Source organism: Haliotis rubra, unplaced genomic scaffold, assembly GCF_003918875.1.
Source record: "Haliotis rubra isolate DU_JTF1 unplaced genomic scaffold, ASM391887v1 Scf115, whole genome shotgun sequence".
Taxonomy (NCBI): domain Eukaryota; kingdom Metazoa; phylum Mollusca; class Gastropoda; order Lepetellida; family Haliotidae; genus Haliotis; species Haliotis rubra.
The window spans coordinates 454332-480633 of record NW_025765059.1 but is presented as its reverse complement, the minus strand read 5'-3'; the positions used below and the strand labels follow the sequence as shown (position 1 = coordinate 480633).

Below are 26302 nucleotides of genomic sequence, written 5' to 3'. Positions count from 1 at the left end.
GTCTGACATGACAACCTCGCCACCAGCACGTCAGCTGCCTTCGTCCTAAGATTGACTTTAAGTCCGGAGTTAGATATTGTTCATTCGGCCTATTTAAATTACTTTAGTAATAAGGAAAAGAATTAAAGTTCTACAAGAATAAAAAAAGATTCTATCAAGACACACACACGCACGCGCACTCATATCGTATGATGTTGACGGGGGTGTAAGTATCACCGCATGTTATAACTAATAACTCTATGGTGACGAAACAATCGACTTAAACAGCGATGTTTTTAAGATAAACATTTCATTTATATACCTATTTTTTAAAATTTCGTTATATTCTTTCTGTAATATCTGAACATTTTCAAAACAGTTGTGGCAGATACTGTATATTATCTGCTATCCTGTTCTTAAGCCAACCTCAATTGCTCCCTTGCAGGAAAGACGACGGTTAAGACTCTATTCCTGTAGTCCTAATCCGCGAACGTGCTCCGTATCAGAATAAGGTCATCTGTTTTCATTGCCAGTTACAGAAATAGGCTTTTGCAAGGATTGAAGTATGGGATTTTATGACGCTTCATTGCCTAATTTGGCAGGTTAACACGGCGTGGAGGAGATCTGAAGCTATGCAGCCAAGGCTCCCAGTGTAATACGTATACATACCTCCTATGTTGGCATTAAATGCCACTCCAACACCGCACTTCCCATTGTTAGCCGCCATAGCAACCTCCCCAGCACAGCGAGTACCGTGTCTGTAATATATCAAATTATGATCACGATATTAATTCATGTGATGATGACGATGACGACGACGACGACGACGACGATGATGATGATGATGATGATGATGATATATTACTACTGCTATAACTTCTACTGCTGCAGATGCTAATACTATTATTGCTGCTGATGTTACGACAGTCGATACTTCTACAGCTAAGAATACCTTCATCAAAGCTTCCAAAGTTAGTTCCCCCCTTAACCTAACTACCCTAGCCAGAGCTCACTAAACCTAACCACCCCAGTCTGAGTTTACTTTAGCAAACCACCCCAACCTGAACTCACGCAAATCGGATTTCACTGAACCAAACAAGTCCAGACCGAGCACACTAAACCAAACTACCCGAAGCAGAGCTCACTAAACCAGCCCAAACCAGTCTGAGCTTTCGTAACTAAACCTAGTCAACGCTCTCTCTGAACCAGGCCTCGTCTTTGAGAGCCTGTACCACGAACCAACACCCGCCATTACGTGAATACTGACTTGTTTTCGTTTGTGGGGTCATATCGGGGCATCGGATCGGTGTCGTTTCCGTTCAGGTCAGTGCTGGCCTCAGGATCCTAATGTTAAGAGCGAAAAACATTTCAATGCAAATAGTTCGAACACGTTGTCTTCTGACCTTCAACGTGTGAATAAAAAAGTGCTTTATGCAATGTATCAGTTACGTCACGGCAGGGAACCATGCATTGGCTGCGTACTTTGACATGTGGGGAATCGAACCCGAGATTTCAAGAAGACGAACCAATGATTTTTATTGCATTCTAAATCCCAAATGGCAGTTTGGGATTGCCTTTCCTCAACCACAAGCTGTGTAGCAGTGCGTCTCTGCTTACAAACCTGGATACTTCTAAACGACAAAAAATGTTTCTATACTTACAATGAGTGAGTGAGTTTAATTTTACGCCGCACTCAGCAATATTCCAGCTATATGGCGGCGGTCTGTAAATAATCGAGTCTGGAACAGACAATCCAGAGATCAACAGCATGAGCATCAATCTACGCACTTGGGATGCGATGACACGTGTCAGCCTGATCCCGTTAGTCGCCTCTTACGACAAGCATGGGTTACTGAAGACCAATTCTAAACCGTATCTTCACGGGTTCTATCTTACAATGCTGGATATTTGAACTTACATAGTTAGCTACAAGATCTGTATGGTTCCTCTCGATACCTGAAGAAAAAGTCATAATATATTAAATAAATATGTTTGTCTGTGGCTTTAAGCTAAAAACTTAGTAATCGTATTCGTCTTTATGTTTTGGTCACGTGATTGGCATAAGGTTACAGATACACGAGAGTACGCATGAGCGGAACTCACCGTCATCAAGAATCGTGACGACCACGCCCCTTCCGGTGATGTTCCTGCTCCACACCGGCATGACATGGAGGTCGACCTTGGGGCTGTTGGTGCCTTTGCGGTCATCTCTCTGGGTGATAGAATATAAACCTTCCCGTCAAACAAGCCCTGGCACTGCCGTGTAACACAGTCTAGTGATGTAACACAATACAACAGCTTAATGTTTAACTGCAATCAGAACTGAACGGTTTACAGAGCACAACATGATGCAGTAGAACGACAGCTGCGCTATGACGCGGTATCACATTAGATGTACACAGCATTAAATAGGGCAATATTCCAGCAATACCTCTGTTAAAGTCTACTAAATTTCTGCTATAATAAAACTCAACCCCTACAGTACTACAGCAATCATTCTATCTAATTCTGCAACATCCAAATAGTAATTTTACGAGAATCAAGCAATCATTAATAACAATTGAATTCCGGAAATGTATGCAGTAAATATGTTATAAAACGTACCAAATACCACTGGTCCTTAAACATCGGGTCTGAAAAGCTGTTTTGTATATTTCTGTATAGCCGGTCTTCTGTCGCTCGCTTGTCCTCCAGGTATGCACGTTCTACCATGTATGCCTTTCCCTCCAGGTACCCCCTCTTGCTTCTCACCTTGCTCTCCTGCTGCTCGGCCCATTCTACCTGAAATCACACACGTGTCTACCTGCCATTACAACATATCTACCTCCCATCAGAACATATCTCCCTGTCATCACAAAATATATTCCTGCCATCACAACATATCTACCTTCCATCACAACATATATGTCATCTACCTGCCATCAAACAACATATCATCATCACAACATATTCCTGTCATCACAACATACATATCTACCTGCCATCACAACATATCTCCCTGTCATCACAAAATATATTCCTGCCATCACAACATATATCTATGTCATCACAACATATCTCCATGTCATCACAACATATCTACCTGCCATCACAACATATCTCTATGTCATCACAACATATATTCCTGCCATCACAACATATCTCCCTGTCATCACAACATATCTCCATGTCATCACAACATATCTACCTGCCATCACAACATATCTACCTGTCATCACAACATATCTACCTGTCATCACAACATATCTACCTCCTGCTATCACAACATATCTCTATCATCACAACATATCTCCATGTCATCACAACATATATCTACATGTCATCACAACATATCTACCTACCTCCCATCACAACAACATATCATATCTACCTGCCATCACAACATATATCTCATATCACCTGTCATCACAACATATCTACCTGTCATCACAACATATCTACCTGCCATCACAACATATACCTGCCATCACAACATAGTCATTACCTGCCATCACAACATATCTATCAGTCATCAGAACATATCTACTTGCCATTATAAGTTACACGGTGTTTGGAAAGGGTGTATGGGACTGTAAGACACTTGTGAATTCTGTATTTCCTGCTCAAGGCGCAGGCGAAGGAAATACGGAATTCACAAGGGTCTTACAGTCCCGTACATCCTTTCAAAACACCGTGTGACGAATTTTTTACCCTTACGATCTTCTTATTTAGCTTATCTTTAAACAGCGACATTCAATCATCGGCAGAATGAGACGCAAAACGTTTCTCACAGAAAGGGAGATAACTCGGGATGACTCAGTTTATGATAAAAATGATCGAATTTTAGGTTTTATTAAACGACAAGTGAAATACAGAAACATTTTATTTTTGGGATAGATTTATTGACACAAACAAATAAGAAATTATGGCAACAATTTTATGACTCTGTTTATACTTATAATTGTATACGCCGACGCTACAATTTCGAAGCGATCAGCCGTTTCGCAGCCACATCCATCTAAGGTCAAGGTCATTCGTACAACCCGTGTAGTTTGTCACATGACAGATTTGACGGGCAAATCTGCCAACATGGTTTGGTGTGCTTTGGCTATTGACCAATCAGAATTCGACAAATTTATCTTAAGGGTAATAACACAACATATCTACCTGTCATCAGAGCTTATTACCTTTACCACTGCACCATTGCGCGCCACATGTGTCACACACGGTTATAGCCCGGGAAAGCCACATTTAAGAAAGTTGAAAATGGTGTGGCTCAACCGGCAATGGGCATGGTAGGTACTAAACACCCTTTACGAATTATTCATGATTATACAACCAATCATTTCTTTGAAGCATTTTAACTTATGGGAGGGTCAATTCAATTTTTTATCTTTTTCTGATAACTGTTTGAGATAAGAGCTATTGTTGCCTCAGTTATTATGTTTACATTCATGCTAAAGACTAAAACAAATAATTAGAAGAATGACTATTTGTTGCACAAATATACGTATAAACAGCCACATATGTGACGCCTAATTCGTTCCATTTCATAGCTGTTTTTAAGCAAAATTTATGAACAAACTTTTAAAAAATCAGTAGTTTTGCCACCGTTGCGTTAATGACATTTTGATTTAAGTTGAAACGTCACAATACATTTGATGGAAAATTCGTGTCTAAACTATTCTGCTGATGCAATATACCAATCATACAAACCAAAGTAGTTTACGTGAAGAAATAAAAGTAAAAAACATACAAATAAAAAATTCTAAAGATCAAAAGCTGAAGTTTCTTTTTTCCACAGAATGACCCATTAGCACGTATCATTTTACCTCAGAACATATGTTATGATATGTTAACTAAAAACCCCAACGCGAATAAAGAAGCCGCCCATCACATGTTCACTAAACAAAGGACAAGTCACTAAAACAATTTTAATCCATTGTGATCAATGGGTGAAGCTTATCTAAAAAAAACGGTATTTATTCCCTTGCTCATTGTGGCTTTCGCGGCGATTCGAGGCACCCAGGTTTGTACTCGAAATGCGGCTTTGGCGGCAATTGGTATTTTTCAAATGTGGCTTTCCCGGGCGGAAACCGCCACACACATGTCTACATATAACCACACATGTCTACCTGTAATCTCACACAAGACTAACGATAACCACACATGTCTACCTATAACCACACGTCTACCTGTAATCACACACATGACTACCTGCAATCACACATATGTCTACCCGTAATCACACACATGTCTACCTATAACCACACATGCCTACCTATAACCACACACATGGCTACCTATAACCACACGTCTACCTGTAATCACACGCATGTCTACCTATAACCACATGTCTACCTGTAATCACACACATGTCTACCTGTAATCACACACATGTCTACCTATAAGCACACGTCTACCTGCAATAACACACATGACTACCTATAACCACACTTGTCTACCTGTAATCACACACATGTCTACCTATAACCACACATGTCTACCTATAATCCCACATGTCTACCTATAACCATACATGTCTACCTGTAATCACACACATATATACCTATAACCACACATGTCTACCTATAATCACACATGTCTACCTATAACCACACATGTCTACCTAATAATCACACATGTCTACCTATAACCACACATGTCTACCTATAATCCCACATGTCTACCTATAACCATACATGTCTACCTGTAATCACACACATATATACCTATAACCACACACGTCTACCTGTAATCACACACATGTCTACCAGTAATCACACACATGTCAACCTGTAATAACACACATGTCTACCTGTAATCTGCAACATGTCTACCTGCAATCTGCAATATGTCTACCTACGATCTGCCATTTGTCTACCTACGATCTGCCATATGTCTACCTATAACCACACGTCTACCTGCAATCACACACATGTCTACCTGTAATCACACACATATCTACCTATTACCACACATGTCTACCTGTAATCACACACATGTCTACCTATAACCACACATGTCTACCTGTAATCACACACATGTCTACCTATTATCCGCCACAATTCTACCATAACCTGTCAGATGTCCTATAATCACACGTGTCTACTTATAATCTGCCAGTGTCTACCTATAATCTACCACGTGTCGACCTATAACCCACATGTCTACCTGTAATCACACACATGTCTTCCTATACTCTGCCACATGTCTACCTATACTCTGCCACACACATGGCTACCTATAACCACACGTCTATAACACACGTCTACCTGTAATCACACGCATGTCTACCTATAACCACATGTCTACCTGTAATCACACACATGTCTACCTGTAATCACACACATGTCTACCTATAAGCACACGTCTACCTGCAATAACACACATGACTACCTATAACCACACTTGTCTACCTGTAATCACACACATGTCTACCTATAACCACACATGTCTACCTATAATCACACATGTCTACCTGTAATCACACACATATATACCTATAACCACACACGTCTACCTGTAATCACACACATGTCTACCAGTAATCACACACATGTCAACCTGTAATAACACACATGTCTACCTGTAATCTGCAACATGTCTACCTGCAATCTGCAATATGTCTACCTACGATCTGCCATTTGTCTACCTACGATCTGCCATATGTCTACCTATAACCACACGTCTACCTGCAATCACACACATGTCTACCTGTAATCACACACATATCTACCTATTACCACACATGTCTACCTGTAATCACACACATGTCTACCTATAACCACACATGTCTACCTGTAATCACACACATGTCTACCTATTATCCTCCACAATTCTACCATAACCTGTCAGATGTCACCTATAATCACACGTGTCTACTTATAATCTGCCAGTGTCTACCTATAATCTACCACGTGTCGACCTATAACCACATGTCTACCTGTAATCACACACATGTCTTCCTATACTCTGCCACATGTCTACCTATACTCTGCCACATGTCTACCTATAATCTGTCACATGTCTACCTATAACCCCAAATTTTTGCATGTAGTCAGACACGTGTAATCAGGTGCGTATTTACCAAATATCACACTCACACCAACCTATAATTGCACAAGTGTGCCTACAATCAAACACACATGTACCTACAGCCAAACACATGTGTGCCTACAATTAAACACATGTGGTCCTGCAGTGTCACACATGTAAACCTCACTCATCCGCGGCTGTGTTTAACAGACACTATACAACATATAGGTCTTTTATTAGCTTTCTGTTATTTTCGAGTTACCTTTAAACTGATTTTGATTTGTTACAAAATTATCATCACACTTGTGGAAGTGACCTATTCCAAGTAACACATGGATGTTAACAGCGGCTTTTAGTAGTAAACCCTCTCTCCCAATTCAGGAAATTGTGAGATCTTTCTATTGGAATATTCCATTATAGTCTTTGTGGTGGCAGAAGCCGTCTCCTCCACGTTTCCCGACTGTCACGTCGTGCCGGAAGACGTAAGCGCGGCGTCATTGACTTGACCTGTTCCCCGGATAACAGACGGCAAGGACGACTCGATTTTCTATTAACACAGCTCGGGACCATAAGCAATATCGGCTAGTGAGTGCTTTCGACGCATGCACGAATATTACGCGATTACCAGTCATTGCGGAAAATTGTATTTCCGTGTTGGAAGGAACTGTTAAGAGTATTGACTATTTTCAGGAGGTCGCAGATTCCCTGATATTTTTAGGGGAGGTGACTAGACGTGACGGGCGTGACACCACCTCGACACATGGATAGGGATGGGTATTGCAGAGAATTTTCATATTGCGATATATTGCGATGCGAAAGCATGTATTGCGATATGTATTGCAATATATTGCATGAAGTATTTTTAAACAAAGAACTACTTATAATCGGGTTATTGCTTGATTTATGGAGCAAAAACACAACAAAATCACTATGCATGATTAAGATTTAATAACAACCTTTAATCATGATAAAATAGAAATGTGAATAATATTTGGCACAAATGAAACAAGGAAATATCCGAAGATTTCCGAGTGTTACGAAGTTTTCCGAATGCAAGTCAAAATACCGGTTTTCGATCAGCGTATCGCAATACGTATCGTGTTCATGTGTGAACCGGTAAATACCGGTAAACCGGTTATATTGCACAGCCCTACACATGGGTAGTTTAAGATCCCTAACGGGACGAGTGGATGGGGTCGATATGTTGGGAGGATGGTTGTCAGGGTGGGTGGGGCGGATTGGATAGGTGGACCAGATCACCGCTCACAGGGCCCATCGCTAGGACCATACCAATAATTAGATAGAGATAATGAAAACGTTAGCGTTCATATCATAAGAGCAACGCGGCTTGACCGAGTTTCGGCCTGAATAGACAGCAATGCTCATATATTGAGTGACGATGTTAATATTAACAAATTCAGTTATGCAAGGAAGGTAAAAGCATAATAATCAAAAACATAGTTTAAGACGTAAAAGAATTATTTCATATTATTATTATTCTTTTATCATGCCTGTTTTTATTTAATACCGAGGGTGGAAAGTGAAGACGGAATTGTTCTTTCAGTATCACTCAGAGGATAACATTCGGGATCATACGAGGCAGTAGCCCATGGCATACAGACAACAGACAAACAGCCAATACCGCGCAGAAACAGTACTCCCGTACAATGCTACACTCATCCCGCAAACTACGCACACAACAGGCGCTTTGATCACAACGCTGTTCCTGCACATGACGAATCCTTCTGTCGCTATGAACCCTAAGCTCACTGTATTAGACACAAGAAGAACCCTCCTGTCACCACAAACATAAAGCTCACGATGAGTCCTATCCTCGCTACGAATACCCCCGCCCACCAAGAACCCTCCTGTCACCACAAATACACCGCCCACGATGAGTTCTATCTTACGAATACCCCCGCCCACGATGAGTTCTATCTTCACTACGAATACCCCCGCCCACTACGAACCCTCCTGTCACCACAAACACGGCGCCTACGATGAGTGCTATCCTCGCTACGAGTATCCTACTAACTACGAACCCTACTATTGCTACAAACACGGGTCTCACTCCCGCACTCTACGAACACGTCTGTAGTCAACAACACTATGCTTTCTCAGAACACTACGAATACCCCGCTTACTACAACCACTACGTTCACTATGAACACACTCAAACAGTCTGCACACCATGCATTACGCACAGTGCGCACTTTCAAAGCAACAGGCGTACTATTAATGCTCCTCGGTCTGTTTTTCACGATGAGCAGCTTCGTATAACAGCGTGGTTCATTAGCTGGACCATGATGCATCAACGGGAACTATAGATCAGGCAGAACTTTCAAAAGAAACAATTAAGTGGCTCGAAGAAATAACAAGATTAAGTCAAATGTTTTGCGATTTATGGAAGCCATCAGCGAGAGGAACGAGGTTGGCTCAGTTTACCAGGTCCGGCTGCAACATCTGGGCCAGGCTATTAATCCAGTTACATTCTAGTTGTGTTGCCATAGTTACCACAATATTATTGTTGAAGCCATGTGTGTTGTATTGTGCCAGGATCTATCTGATTGTGCGCGGTGAAAACCATATCATTCCCAGGAACCGTTCTTACTTCCGACAAGGCTGTATTTACATGGACTCAAATGTCAATCAAATAATTAACTGAATGGTTTTCGTAGCATTTCTCCCGCGCTTTTATTTCAGTTTGTGATTAATTTATTATTTCTAAAGAAATATACATTGGTAGAACGTAATAAATTGAGGAATCATTTAAATACGTCACAAACACACTTTACGTCACGAAGTTGTTACATCATTTTCTAAACGTCATGGACAATCATCTTCTTGGTTATTTATGGAATGGTTACAGATAATCACCAGTGTAATGGCCACGTTTCATATTAAACACTGGTCCATGTCTCCGTGTAACCCAATAGTACGTTATCATCTTCAGCAAGTGTACTTGTCAGGCAGTCGGGGAGATCCACATATCCGCTTCCCTTCAACGTGGAGTGCACAACAGCTACGGAGCATTACTGTATGTCTTGGGAGTGTTGGGAAGAGGAGATGAAATAATCAGGTATTCACTTCGTAATCTCGAGGTGGAAAAGCTTTTCTCCTATGTCAAAATTGCTAAGCTTTCAGTCACTCATTGACAGATAAATGTCGAAAGGTGATGAATGGCCTATGTATCGCGTCTTTTCATTGGGTAAGACCGGTTGCTATGTCGCTGAAGGCCTCCATTACCGGAAATTGCAGTTGGTGACCAGTTGATTAGGTGATGGCGAACCGCAGCGGGAATAGGACCATTTCCTCCCTCAACTCAATAAAACTTCGATTGTTTTCTCAATGAATAAAAAATAATTAAACATCTTATTGGCAAGAATGATTTTAGTTACAATAGGTTCTGTCGCAAACGGTCGTTACAAAATATTGACTTCCCAAACACTCGCGCAGCCATAAGGATTCGGCTTGTATGCCAATACGGAGAGATTAATATCTTGACGTAGAAAGGTAACTATGAACATTGACTACATCCACGCTATCACAGAATATTTTTTTTATATTCTTATTTATTCATTCATTCATTTATCTATTTATTTATTTATTATTTATTATTTATTTTTTATTATTTATTTACTTTTATTACTTATTTATTTATTTACTATTTATTTATTTATTTATTTATTTATTTATTTATTTATTTATTTATTTATTTATCTTTCTTTATCTATTTATCTATTTATCTATCTATCTATCTATCTATCTATCTATCTATCTATCTTTTTAATTATTTATTTAAACGAACAATAATATGCTGAGAATAGCATCGTCTTCTCTATAGGTCATATAGGCCACTATAAGAAGCATTCAACTACTTTTACTACTGTGCACGTCAAGGCAACATACAGTACAACCAGAAATTATTGAGAATTTAAGATTGTAATTTTTTTTTCACTCATTACTCACGTATTAAATGTGAATATTAGCAGAACATAACTCCAGATTCAAAGACAGGTGAACAGTTAGTATTTTGTCAAGTCACCATGGGCAGCAATGCAGGCTCCAATGCGGCGGGGCATACTACTGATCAAAGAAGTTAGAAAGTCGTGGTCCATGCTGTCCCAATGTCGGACCACCTCTTCTTTCATTTCAGCAATATTTGTCCGATTTTTCTTATTGACACTTTCCTTCATAAGTCCCCAAACATTTTCTATTAGATTTAGGTCAGGGCTATAGCTTGGCCAATCTAATAATGTCATATTCTGGGTCCGAAACCAGGCCTGTGAATGCTTTGAACGATGTTTTGGGTCGTTGTCCTGCTGGAAAAGCCAAAAAGTTCCATAGAACACCTGAGCAGATGGAAGTAAATGTCCCTCGAGAATATCTGTGTACCGCTCACTGTTCATATTCCCTTCAAATACACAGAGGGACGTTGCCCCTAACACAGATATGCCACCCCACACGTTAAATTTCGGACTGTACAAAGGTTTTTCAGTTTGTTTGGTCAAGAATTTCAGTGTATTAGGAAACAGCCACACAGAACTTTCATCTGAGAAAATCACATTGTCCCAGTTAAAATTAATATGCTGTAAGCACCAGTTCAACCTTCGCTCCTTTTGTTCAGGTTTCATGATCGGTGATGGAATTCCTCGACTTTTCTGCCAACCCATTCCATGCAGCTCAGTTCAAATTGTCTCCTTACAGACAGCCACAGTTCCTCTATCAATCATATCCAGCCTTAAGTTTTCTAAACTCTTTCGTTTGTTTTTAGAAACAAGAATACCAAGCCGCCTCCTGTCACCGACAGTCAATTTTCTGGGCCTACCTGCGACTCCCTGGTGCTCAATGCCATATCCATTTGCAATATTTTTCAAAACACGATAAACAGTGGACAAAGGGATGCCTGTTCTAGTTGAAATCACTTAAGCTGATCTGATGCCCTTGTTATAATACTCTAAAATCAACTTCCTCTTCTCTAAATCATCCATACTGAGGATCACTGAAAATGTCGTCTGCTAGCAAGTAAACAAAGGGGGATAACTCTTCACAAACCAATGAAAAAGGATTAACGGAGTTGTCTCTCTTGAATGAAACCAAACACTTGATAGCTGGTCAAGGTTGTTTATACTAGAAATACAATTAAACATATTCCTAAACTTCTCAATAATTTCTGGTCATACTATATGTTCCAGAAATCCACCTGAAATACACGTGTTTGTAGTTTCACTTGACCAGCAACCCTACTCTAAAAGTATCTAAAGTTTATCTAAGTGTATATACAAAAAGCACGATGCGTTGTTACAAACACAATTTTCAATTTACATTTCCCATCATGATGGCGAACTTTAAACTAGACTACATTGGATTCTCGTACCCTATAGCCACCTAATATTGCCACATGCATTTCTTCATTTCTGTCATGTGTCCGCCATTTTATCCCTACAAAATTACATATGGAAACTCAATACAGTATCGATACTGCCCATATACGTCAGTGGCAATCATTGTATTGTAAACAATGAATCCCATTTTTTCCAATCCGCCGGCCACAATCTTTACATAACCACCCCACACACATCCCCACCCCTACCAGCGACACGAACACAGATTAATTGTCCCACGGCAATCCTACTGTCCTAGTGATGGACCTTGTGATCAGATATTGCAAGTGCATTGTAATCGTTTCTGATTGCTGGAATAAGCCCTCTGGGAATACAGCTACAGGAGGTACATTATGGTTACTGTTCCACCTGCGTGGTCCTGGTACCAACTAGGGAGAGATAGTACTGGTATTATGATGTAATCCTTCTATAATTACCTCAATTTTCACTTTCATTTTGGAGGCTCAAACAAGAAAAGAGTTAGAGTTATCCTCAAAAACTTCTGTCCGTTTGTTTGAATATGTATAAAAGAACATTTAATGGATAATCACAAATAATCTTCATGATTTTAAAGTAACTGATCAATAACAAAAGTTTTCATGTCTGAAATACATTAACTGACTAAAAGTATTTTTAACAGATATGATTTTTTTTAACTGTGCATGAGACAAAAACACCATTAGGGAAATGTTACGAAGTAGTTTAAATCGTGCATCTTATTCGTTTTCGTCACAACAATGACGCCAGCAAACTAAAGTTGTATAGAACTCCAAATCTCCTAGAAGGTTATGAAAAAGGGCTTGGTTACTAGTACCTAGGCAGAGGTTTTCATATTACGCTAAATGTATAACTTACAGGCACATGTAGTGTTTGGACACGGAGAAAAAGAAACATTTTGCATGAAACATTAAGATGTGTCTAAAAGCCTCAGCCACTTAACTAACAGTAGAATATTACTGCCGTCTCTGTTATCATGATGGCCTGTTTGAGAATATAAGGTTTGGCAGGTTCAGCTGTAATGGTGCTGGCCCTTATGTCCAACTGAGACATCCATCTTAACTAACAAAGACAAACATTTCCGTCAGATATAACCAAACTTTTATAAATATTATATTGTACTTCTCAATATTTGTTGTCAATACCTGACTCGACGACTCAGGTTTCTTTCTAGTCATTTAAGGACTGAACAAATATAAAATATGAAAACACACACGAAAATATATAAATTTGCTTATACCATCCAGGGAAGATTTAGGTGCGTTCTTCACTGTCACATGATTATGAATGTTCAGTAGTTTCTGGGGACAATATACGCCTACCCTGTGGTCCCCTGTCAGCCTCTTGGTGTGGTGGTCTGCGCTTCGCCGGGATCGGTGAGGGACGTTGTTGTGACGAAGCAAGTAGTGGTCGGCGAATCCGCGAACCTATAACACAGAACAGACCATCCCTTACTGGGCAGCAGTCTCACGTTTTTACAACAGGAAACATATTTACGATTACATTTTCTCGGTAGATTACAGATTCTAGTACATCTTGGGAATGAGTCTCATCGAACACACACTCTCAGAGTGAGCACCTTAATTATCGCACAAAGTCATCGACCTCACCCGCTCAGCCATCGCGGCTTCCACAAAATGGAGGTTTTATCACTTATAGTCCACGCAGTTAGTGTACGCCTCTGACATGTGTACTTAATATCTATCTCATTTGTTTTTAACATATTTTATATATATTTACAGTGGCCCGAACTCACTGCCTATCGATGAGTACATATAGGCGAATTCTTTTTCAGATGTTGCTTTACGAGGAAGACAGCAATGTTTCAGTTGTCTGTAGGGCCACGAGACCATGATGGCCTCGTCTTGTGAGGCGCAGCAATTCGCTCTGCAGAGTTGCGCCCCTTGACAAGATGGGAACCTGTGATCGTGAGACATCGTGAGACATGCATCACTTAAGACTTTTCACCCACACTAAGCTTATACAATAACTGGAATACTTCCAAAGAGGCGTTTATCTCAACTCACTCACACATAATCGACCCTGGACCAGGCAAACCTGTGTTTCAAACATATCATCAACGTGCCTGGTCCTATATAGACGAAACCCAGTTTTACAGGGTCATTCCACAAGCCTGCTTTACTTGACATCTGCCCCATGGTGATAAACAACACGTGTATTGCTTCACATCCGATATATAGTTATGTATTACGACTCTTGTAGTTCCACTAAGGATCAGGAACACGGGAGAATGACACGGGGCATGCCAATGAGGACTTCAATCAACTTCTGAAGCACCTACGCACTCCGTTCTGATCGTAACTTAGGAATAATAATGCCGCTTACATCGCAGTAATTCTTCGAGAAATTTAATCAACGTTGCCGTTTTTCTCGTTAACTGAGCTGCCTCCCCCGCCCCTCGCATATCTGTCGTTTGAGAAATGATTTAGATGACGTGTGGCCTGTAGACAGGAACCAGGTGTGTTGAGGAAGGGAGAAAATCGTCACACCTTGCACGGGTTAACAGGATCAAATGTGCAATTTATAAACCATTAGAGATGGAAATACGTTCTGTCGAAATCTCCGAACCACAGCGCTCTCGATCTTTGGTTGATGAATAGACTGAACTCTCGGTGGTGAATATATTGGGGAATATATCAAAACTAATCTCTCCGTGGTCAATAGTTTGGTTAAATATGTAACTGACACAACCAAATAACCCTGGTTCGCAAAAGGAGATATATTCATAGAAGAACAAGATGATTGCAGTGTTGACATACAGTTGGCAACACCGGTGTGGTTGGGCCCACAGTCAAAGGCTCAAGGCTTATCCTCGGGTTGTGCTAGGTTCTACTATTCCTAAATTTTCCTAGCACCCTTTTCAGACCATTTGTCATTAGAAATTACATTGCATTGACAAAGTCAACGTCCCAACGTGGAGGAAAACACAAGTCACGTGAATGTCCCCTTGCGCATCGTCATGCAAAGGGTTAACCCGTGTAGGTGTTGTTTCGGAGTGGACACAAGCAGATACCGTACGTATAATGGCTGCGTCAGGCGATGGGGGGTAGCATTCTCAGCATCAGTAATTATAACCAGATACGCCGCATGTTAAAATTCGGAATCAACCACATACCTCAATACTTTTTTTCGCCTTGATCACAGCTATTATCATCTCTAAGTGAAATTATGGCATCATGCTTTTTCCGGGCGGTGGTAAGTGCGTTCATATTTCATGGAATACGAAAAGTAATATGTCACTATAGAAATAATATTACACATATGTGCGCACAAATTGTTATAAAATCTAAATAATTAATACTACAAAAGGCCCCCACGATTACAGCGGTATCTTAACACTTGGCAGATAGAGTGCATTAGCACTTCACGGTCTGTACGTGGATGGTTGTTAGCACCAACATGGGTTGTCTACCTTTAATTTACGTTTTTCGCGTGTTCCTGTTTTATTTTTCGTATCCGACCTAAATCCACCCCGTGTCTTGACTTAAGAAAGCCTTTCAACCACAGAGACACAAAGTCTTCGTCCTAATTTGTCTTCAGAATCGTTCCTAATGTCGGTATCGCCACAAGACCGTTTTGTCGTAAAACAGACGGAACAAGGGTTTCGTGTGACCATAGCAACGGCGCTTCTGGCATTAACTGAAGTGGAAAATTGACCCGATTAGCCTTGAAATTCACTACTGATGACATTAGTCGTAAATGAAGTTATACAAACATTTTGTCGAGTAACTTTGAAGTGAATACGATGAAAAGAAAAAACCGTTAGATATTGGTTTTCCCAATTAGCGATGATGTCGAAGACTGATGAGTGTACAAATCTCGACAGCCTGTATAAAACATTCTAGCTATGGTTTTACACGGACTCTGTCTCTCTGTCTGCATATATGTCTGTCTGTCTGCATATATGTCTGTCTGCATATGTGTCTGTCTGCCTGCATATATGTCTGTCTGCATAAATGTCTGTCTGTCTGCATATGTGTCTGTTTGTCTGCATAATGTCTGTCTGCATATATATCTGTCTGCATAAATGTCTGTCTGTCTGCATATATGTCTGTCTGCATAAATGTCCGTTTCTCTGCATAAATGTTTGTCTGCATATACGTCTGTATGTCTGCATATATGTCTGTCTGTCAACATAAATGTCTGTCTTCATAAATATCTGTCTGTCTGCATTGATGTATGTCTGTCTGCATAGATGTCTGTCTGTCTGCATAAATGTCTGTCTGCATAGATCTCTGTCTGCATAAATGTCTGTCTGCAGATATTTCTGTCAGCATAAATGTCTGTCTGTCTGCATATGTGCCTGTCTGTCTGCATATATGTCTGTCTGCATAAATGTCTGTCTGTCTGCATATGTGTCTGTCTGTCTGCATATATGTCTGTATGCATAAATGTATGTCTGTCTGCATAAACGTCTGTCTGTCTGCATAAATGTCTGTCTGTCTGCATATATGTCTGTCCGTATACATATATGTCTGTCTGCATAAATGTCTGTGTGTCTGCATATATGTCTGTCTGTCTGCATAAATGACTGTATGTCTGCATATATGTCTGTCTGTCTGCATATATGTCTGTATGCATAAATGTCTGTCTGTCTGCATATGTGTCTGTCTATCTGCATTAATGTATGTCTGTCTGCATATATGTCTGTCTGTCTGCATAAATGTCTGTCTGTCTGTCTGCATAAATGCCTGTCTGTCTGCATATACGTCTTTCTGTCTGCATATATGTCTGCCTTCATAAATGTATGTCTGCATAAATGTCTGTATGAACTATTGGTAGTGCCCCGGTATATAAATCTATAAACGTGTTAACGAAATATGGATGGTTGTATACTGACCTGGGACATTGTAACAGAAACACAACTTACTGTCCTGGGACAGTCTTACAAGAAAGGAAATGCACGTACATTGTCCCGACACAGTATTATATTTATGTTTACATGTTTTGACTCCTGAATATTCTGGAATATTCATGTTTGTATGTTGTTCTGACACAAACATACAGGAATATAACAAAATGTATAATGATTTATGGTATAAAACATAGGTGTATGAATAGTCTACAGAGAGTGATCCAAACATGACAGAGAGATCAAGACATATAGATGTGTGTATAGTCTACTGACAGTGATCCAGACATATAGATGTGTGTATAGTTTACTGACAGTGATCCAGACATATAGATGTGTGTATAGTTTACTGACTAGTTATCCAGACATATAGATGTGTGTATAGTTTACTGACAGTGATCCAGGACATATAGATGTGTGTATAGTTTACTGACAGTGATCCAGACATATAGATAGTGATGTGATGTGTGTATAGTCTACTGACAGTGATCCAGGCATATAGATGTGTGTATAGTCTACTGACAGTGATCCAGACATATAGATGTGTGTATAGTTTACTGACAGTGATCCAGACATATAGATCTGTGTATAGTTTACTGACAGTGATCCAGGCATATAGATGTGTGTATAGTTTACTGACAGTGATCCAGACATATAGATGTGTGTATAGTTTACTGCTAGTTATCCAGACATATAGATGTGTGTATAGTTTACTGACAGTAATCCAGGCCTATAGATGTGTGTATAGTTTACTGACAGTGATCCAGACATATAGATATGTGTATAGTCTACTGACAGTGATCCAGGCATATAGATGTGTGTATAGTCTACTGACAGTGATCCAGACATATAGATGTGTGTATAGTTTACTGACAGTGATCCAGACATATAGATGTGTGTATAGTTTACTGACAGTGATCCAGACATATAGATCTGTGTATAGTTTACTGACAGTGATCCAGACATATAGATGTGTGTATAGTTTACTGACAGTGATCCAGACATATAGATGTGTGTATAGTTTACTGACAGTGATCCAGACATATAGATGTGTGTATAGTTTACTGACAGTGATCCAGACATATAGATGTGTGTATAGTTTACTGACAGTGATCCAGACATATAGATGTGTGTATAGTTTACTGACAGTGATCCAGACATATAGATATGTGTATAGTCTACTGACAGTGATCCAGGCATATAGATGTGTGTATAGTCTACTGACAGTGATCCAGACATATAGATGTGTGTATAGTCTACTGACAGTGATCCAGACATATAGATGTGTGTATAGTTTACTGACAGTGATCCAGACATATAGATATATGTATAGTATAGTTTACTGACAGTGATCCAGACATATAGATGTGTGTATAGTTTACTGACAGTGATCAGACATATAGATATTGTGTATAGTTTACTGACAGTGATCCCAGGCCTATAGATCTGTGTGTATAGTTTACAGTGATCGGAGACATAGATATGTGTATAGTTTACAGACAGTGTATTGTATATCCAGACATATAGATGTGTGTATAGTCTACTGACAGTGATCCAGACATATAGATGTGTGTATAGTTTACTGACAGTGATCCAGACATATAGATGTGTGTATAGTCTACTGACAGTGATCCAGACATATAGATGTGTGTATAGTTTACTGACAGTGATCCAGACATATAGATGTGTGTATAGTTTACTGACAGTATGTGATCCAGACATATAGATGTGTGTATAGTTTACTGACTAGTGATCCAGACATATAGATGTGTGTATAGTTCTACTGACAGTGATCCAGACATATAGATGTGTGTATAGTTTACTGACAGTGATCCAGACATATAGATGTGTGTATAGTTTACTGACAGTGATCCAGACATATAGATGTGTGTATAGTCTACTGACAGTGATCCATATAGATGTGTGTATAGTCTACTGACAGTGATCAGACATATAGTGTTATAGTGTACTGACAGTATGATGACCAGACATATAGATGTGTGTATAGTCTACTGACAGTGATCCAGACATATAGATGTGTGTATATATAGTCTACTGACAGTGATCAGACATATAGATGTGTGTATAGTATGACAGTGATCCAGACATATAGATGTGTGTATAGTTTACTGACAGTGATCCAGACATATAGATGTGTTTACTGACAGTGATCCAGACATATAGATATAGTTTACTGACAGTGATCCAGACATATAGAGATGTGTATAGTTTACTGACAGTGATCCAGACTATATATAGATGTGTGTATAGTTTACTGACAGTGATCCAGACATATAGATGTGTGTATAGTTTACTGACAGTGATCCAGACATATAGATGTGTGTATAGTTTACTGACAGTGATCCAGGCATATAGATGTGTGTATAGTTTACTGACAGTGATCCAGACATATAGATGTGTGTATAGTTTACTGACAGTGATCCAGACATATAGATGTGTGTATAGTTTACTGACAGTGATCCAGGCCTATAGATGTGTGTATAGTTACTGACAGTGATCCAGGCCTATAGATCTGTGTATAGTTTACTGACAGTGATCCAGACATATAGATGTGTGTATAGTCTACTGACAGTGATCCAGACATATAGATGTGTGTATAGTTTACTGACAGTGATCCAGACATATAGATGTGTGTATAGTTTACTGACAGTGATCCAGACATATAGATGTGTGTATAGTTTACTGACAGTGATCCAGACATATAGATGTGGGTATATTCTACTGACAGTGATTCAATCATATACAACCCCTGTGTATAGTTTACTGATCCAGGCATGTGGATGTACACAACCCCTCCACCCCAACCTGTGTACCTGTACCGGCACAACTCCCCCACCCCACCACACACAACTCCTGCCCCAACCTAAACTCTCCAGCCTCCCTGAACCCCACCTGTACACAACCCCTCCACCCCAACCTGTACCACCGACACAACCCTCCACCCCAACCTGTACCACACAGCCCTCCACCCCAACCACGGCACAACCCCTGCACCCCAACCTGAACCACGACACAACCCCTGCACACCCCAACCTGTACTAAACCTGTACCCCGGCACAACCCCTGCACCCCAACCTGTGCACCCTGCCCCAACCTGTAACCCCTCCACTACACACCTGCACCCCTCCACCGCAACCTGTACCACACACAACCCCTCCACCCCAACCTGTAAGCACAACCTGCACCCCAACCTGTACCTACACACAACCCCTCCACCCCCCCTTGCACCCCAACCTGTCCACCCCAACCTGTACACTGCACCCTTAACCAACCCCCTCCACCCCAACCTGTGTACTAAACACAACCCCTGCACCCCCCTGGCACAACCCCTAAACACCACCCCAACCTGTACTACACACAACCCCTCCACCCCAACCTGTACTACCACCCAAACCACTAAACACAACCCCTCCACCCCAACCTGTACTAAACACAACCCCTGCACCCCAACCTGTACTAAACACAACCCCTGCACCCCAACCTGTACTAAACACAACCCCTCCACCCCAACCTGTACTAAACACAACCCTCCACCCCAACCACCCCAACCTGTACAACCTGTACACACAACCCTCCACCCCAACCTGTACCACGGCGCAACCCCTTCACCCCCCTGTACCACACACAACCCCTCCACCCCACAACCCCTCCACCCCAACCTGTACCACACACAACCCCCACCCCAACCTGTACCACACACACACCCCGGCACCCCTCCACCCCAACCTGTACTACACACAACCCCTCCACCCAAACCTGTACCCCGGCACAACCCCTCCACCCCAACCAGTACCATGACACACCACTTCATCTTTTCAATCGTTTTTAAATGTGTCAAGTTTCGAAAAGACCCTCTCTACTTTCGTCTGGAATATTATATTTAATATCATCTCGTACATGATTAAACTTCCAATAATAAAAGATAAATAAGAGCGTATGTTAGCATCATAAACTGATACAATTAGTCAGAACAATTAAGAGATCCTGATATTCGATAGAAATGCCGTCACTTGCCCCTAGACACATACTGACATGAGATCTGCAGTATCGGGTAAAGAAAGATTTAGTTTTCATTAGGTTCACGTGTCCTGAGAGGTGCCCTAGGCTGAAGGCTGTCTTTGAAAACCAAACCTCCCCGTTCACAATTCTAAGATGCAAAATATACAGCTGGCTTGCGTTATATAACAAACAGAAAAGAAGCATAATAACACAATATTATTCGGACTGAGGGAAAACTGGAAATGAGAGACAGGTACATAAACTGACGGAAAAGGACAGGATACACCTGTGTTTGAAGATGGCTGAACATGAAAAACACGAATGGGAAATCCGTTGGGGATGTATTTGAAACGGCTAGCACAGTTCTGCCTGGAATTGTTTGCTCGTTGGATTTCAGCCTTGTACTAAGCATTTTGTTTTCGTTTGTATTTTGTTAAATGAAAGGAATCATTCAATACCTCTAGGACGACCAACTCACCCAAGAACCATCAACACACAGCACCAACTCACTCCTCAATCCATCCCCCGACTCCCACTTCTTAACGTCTTAATCCCCTGTACAGTCGGAGCGGTGTTTATATGGTCTCACATGAACAGGTACCATAGTCTGCATGGACTGTTATGCTGGCATCCCAGTGATATATGGCGCTTCCGATCACCCTCGGGTTGACATCGATATGTTCACAAACGTCACCGAATGTTTAAGTCTACTTATACTAGAGTGATCAATACTGCTGATGAAAAATGTTATTCTGGTAATAAAGAAATAATTAACACAAGTCAGTCAATCTTAATCCTGATCGGACATATTGCAACAATGCATTAAATTACCTTACATAGTGTGAGGAGTTATATGATCAGTCAATCCACATTGATATAATTGGATCAAGGGATTTTCTGTATTTGAAATCTTTATGTGTACAAGAACAAGCTAAAGAAAAATATCATTCGGTTTTAGTTACAAAATACATTGTCCGCAGGACATTCGCGATATCCTAGTGAAGTATATGTTGTGACAATAAAAATGACATTTCCAAGTTTCACGTTACAAAAAGAAAATCACTTGTTATGAAGCAATTACCCTAATTACAAATCCCTCAAAGTAGAATGCAACTGAGTATTCGTAATTCAGAAAATCAGATTGTCAATATAAGTGACTGAAAATTCAGAATATTATGGACATTAGTTTTTAGAAACATTCAATGGTTATTTGTGTTGTTTGTAACCTTTTCTTGGGCGACTCTTAAAATGAATAACGTAAAATGACGCTCCATGCTACTTTGAATAATGTTCTATAAATATATGAAATTTTAGTTCACGTTATGAAAAATAGACACCATCTTGTATGGTTTTTTTCCTATCGATAAATTGTACGCCTTCCGCCGGTGCCAATTTGTACTCTCTCGGAGGACACCGCATTTTTGTGTCATGTTTTGTGCTGGAGTCCTCTACATCCGAAAATAGATACGCCTCGGTCATGTTTTCGCCAGATGGGTCCTCTTAAGTCAGCACTACAGAAAGATCAATATCAACAATTAGACAATCCTATCAGAAAACAAAAACACAGCCGCCCTCAGACCAAACCTGCTGCCCCGCGGGGACGGTACACGCTGAGCTCATCCACAAATTAGTTTTAAACCAATTAAAGATTAAATGGAATTACGGAAAATATATTTTCCATTTACACAAATCACTTTAATCTCAACCATGATTCTGATTTGACATTTAACTTAATACTGATTATTGAAATGAATAAAAACGTATTTGGATTCCGATTTCCTTTGTCGGTTTGAGGGCAGTAAATGTCTGGAGTGCAGATGGAGAGGATTCTCCACCGGGGAAGAATGTTGCAAATATTAGTTGTCATCAATCAAAATATTTGTGGAATAAATTGTTTTCGTGCTGAGGACTGCAATCGTTGACATGAATCATAAACAGGTCTTGAATTGCACAATGAACTGGACTCTAAGCTGTTCTTGCCAGGGGCAGCCTCCATGGGCAGCAGCTCTCATGTTTCCATGTTTAGTAAACAACCGGCGGCTCTAAGCTGTTCTAGCCAGGAATAGCCTCCATGTTTAGTAAACAACCGGCGGCTCTAAGCTGTCCTCTAGCCATGGAGTAGCCTCTATGTTTAGTAAACAACCGGCTAAGCTCTAACCAGCTGTTAAACAACCTAGCTGCCAGGAGTAGCCTCCATGTTTAGTAAACAAACAACCGGCGGCTCTTAAAGCTGTTCGTCACGCCAAAGAGGTGAATAGCCTCCATGTCCCCGCCGTTATTGCTGGAATATTGCAACCGGCATGCACTCTAAAGCTGTTCAGCTAGCCTACATTCTCAAACAAGCAGCTGTTCTAGCAGGAAGTAGCCTCCATGTTTAGTAAACAACCGGCGGCTCTAAGCTGTTCTAGCCAGGTGTAGCCTCAATGTTTAGCAAACAACCGGCAGCTCTAAGCTGTTCTAGCCAGGAGTAGCCTCCATGTTTAGCAAACAACCGGCAGCTCTAAGCTGTTCTAGCCGGGAGTGGCCTACATGTCTATCAAACAACCGGCGGCTCTAAGCTGCTCTAACCAGGAGTAGCCTACATGTTTAACAAATACCGAGCATTAATTTGTAATGATCTTGGGTATTTAACAATGCTTAGGCAATAGTGACTGGATATATACACGGAATGAAGTACTCACAAACGCCTACTTTCACACGTACACCGACGTGCACACACATACATACAAATACACTCTCGCATCCGTATGCGAAAGGGCACACACGCATTTAACACACATACAGGCACACCAAACACATAAACAAACACCAACGCACATACACACGCGCTCACACATAGGTACATGTCACACACATGTGTATAAATTAATACGCATGCAGAATTGACAACTAATCCATTGAGTGTTGTCACGAATGTGATTGAGTGCAATGTGCTATTTATTGAGCTCTAAAGTTTGTGTGCAAATTGTAACATATGTTTCAATCATACAGTGTTGAACTCGGACGACAAGACAACCAGATTATAAAACGTGTTTGTTAAAGCCAGACAAGCTTAGTTAATTATGTACTTTGTAACACGTATATCGCTTTATTAGAGCGGTTAATAGCTCAATATGATAGACCGATGTGTAAACCAGTGAGCTGAGCAGTTTTGCATCAAAGCAGATCAGTAGATAATAGTTTTAAACTCTATCATTTTCGCCTTAATCAATATCTGGTGGAAACTCAGCGACATGTTTGGAACACCTGTTGACGTAGCTGCCGTGGACAGGTGCGAAGCTCATTAAACGTTAGTTCTGTACTTCGTATATTGATGTAGATTGAGCGGAGCCTAGCTGCAGTGATGTTTAAGTTATGATATAGATTATTGACAGTGCAGTAACTTGTCGAGATCGCCATTGTTTGCTGAAACGGATAGGACTTACAGAAATCTCAGATGACGTTTCACAGATTTATGAACATTTTTCATAATTTGATAAACTGCAATCCCAAGTGTATAGAATAAACACAATGCAAATATAGAATATGTTGGAAATAATATATTCTTTCAGAGCTGAAGGATAGCATATAATCCAGCAATATGATTGTATTTTAGTTAAGTATTTATAACCACACATTATGGCGTATGATAAAATCATTTTAACCAGTATGTGTGTCATTTCTCCTTTCTGTAATTTAGACATGGCAGGAAACAGTGTGTATTCCTATGCTCTATAATTTTGTTAATTATCAAGTTCATTTAAGGCACGTTTGCTGGGAAAACACGATGAGATATCATATATATTAACTAAGTTATATAATCATTTTCACAGGCGATATTTCGCAAGCAATGCAATGACGACCTTTTTTTGTATTGGATTAGACTTGGCGGATGGGCACGGGTCATTAACAACTTACAAGTACTATCGTTGACCTATAAATGTCAGAAAAGGACAACCCGGCTTCCACTGGCTGATTGCTCCGCTGGGACTCCGACATTCGTTACTTTGGACAATCAGTTCACATTGACGTTGTAACGCGTGTTGTGGACTCTCGGTTGTTGGGTAACACGCGGTGGATAATCTGTTCACATTGTAACTCATGTGGTGTAGACACATAGTGGACAATCAGGTTACACCGTAACTCGTATATGGACACTCATATTACACTAACGCATGGTGGACAATCAGGTTACACTGTAACTCGTATATGGACACTCATATTACACTAACGCATGGTGGACAATCAGGTTACACTGTAACTCGTATATGGACACTCATATTACACTAACGCATGGTGGACAATCAGGTTACACTGTAACTCGTATATGGACACTCATATTACACTAACGCATGGTGGACATTCAGGTTACACTGTAACTCGTATATGGACACTCATATTACACTAACGCATGGTGGACAATCAGGTTACACTGTAACTCGTATATGGACACTCATATTACACTAACGCATGGTGGACATTCAGGTTACACTGTAACTCATGTGGTGGACAATCAGGTTAAACTGTAACTCATGTGGTGAAGACAGAGGTTGCAATGTAACACATGGTGGACAATCAGGTTACACTGTAGCTCATATGTAGACACTCAGATTACACTACCACATGGTGGACAATCAGGTTACACTGTAGCTCATATGTAGACACTCAGACCACACTACCACATGGTGGACAATCAGGTTACAATGTAACTCATATGTAGACACTCAGACCACACTACCACATGGTGGACAATCAGGTTACACTGTAATTCATATGTAGACACTCAGAGCACACTAACACATAGTGGACAATCAGGTTTACTGTAGCAAACGTGGTGGACAATCAGGTTGCATTGTAATTCATGTGTAGACTGACTAACTGACTGAGTTTGGTTTTACGATGCTTTTAGCAATATTCCAGCAACATCACGGTGGGGGACACCAGAAATGGGCTTCACACATCGTATCCATGTGGGGATTCGAACCCGGGTCTTCGGCGTGACGAGCCAACACTTTAACCACTAGGTTACCCCACCGCCCCTCATATGTAGACA

General features: G+C 40.5%; 1 protein-coding gene across 2 annotated transcripts in view; it reads right to left on the bottom strand.

Moving 5' to 3' along the window:
* LOC124254254 (neuroendocrine convertase 1-like) overlaps positions 1–26302 on the bottom strand; it is a 61876-nt gene that overhangs the window by 15458 nt on the left and 20116 nt on the right. For both annotated transcript variants that reach the window (XM_046688169.1, XM_046688175.1), the window contains exons 2-7: positions 13700–13804; positions 2584–2760; positions 2083–2191; positions 1898–1935; positions 1247–1323; positions 649–737 (exon numbers count right to left, since the gene is read on the bottom strand). In XM_046688169.1, coding sequence (XP_046544125.1) covers positions 649–737; positions 1247–1323; positions 1898–1935; positions 2083–2191; positions 2584–2760; positions 13700–13804 — 595 coding nt within the window. The remainder of the gene's footprint in view (positions 1–648; positions 738–1246; positions 1324–1897; positions 1936–2082; positions 2192–2583; positions 2761–13699; positions 13805–26302) is intronic.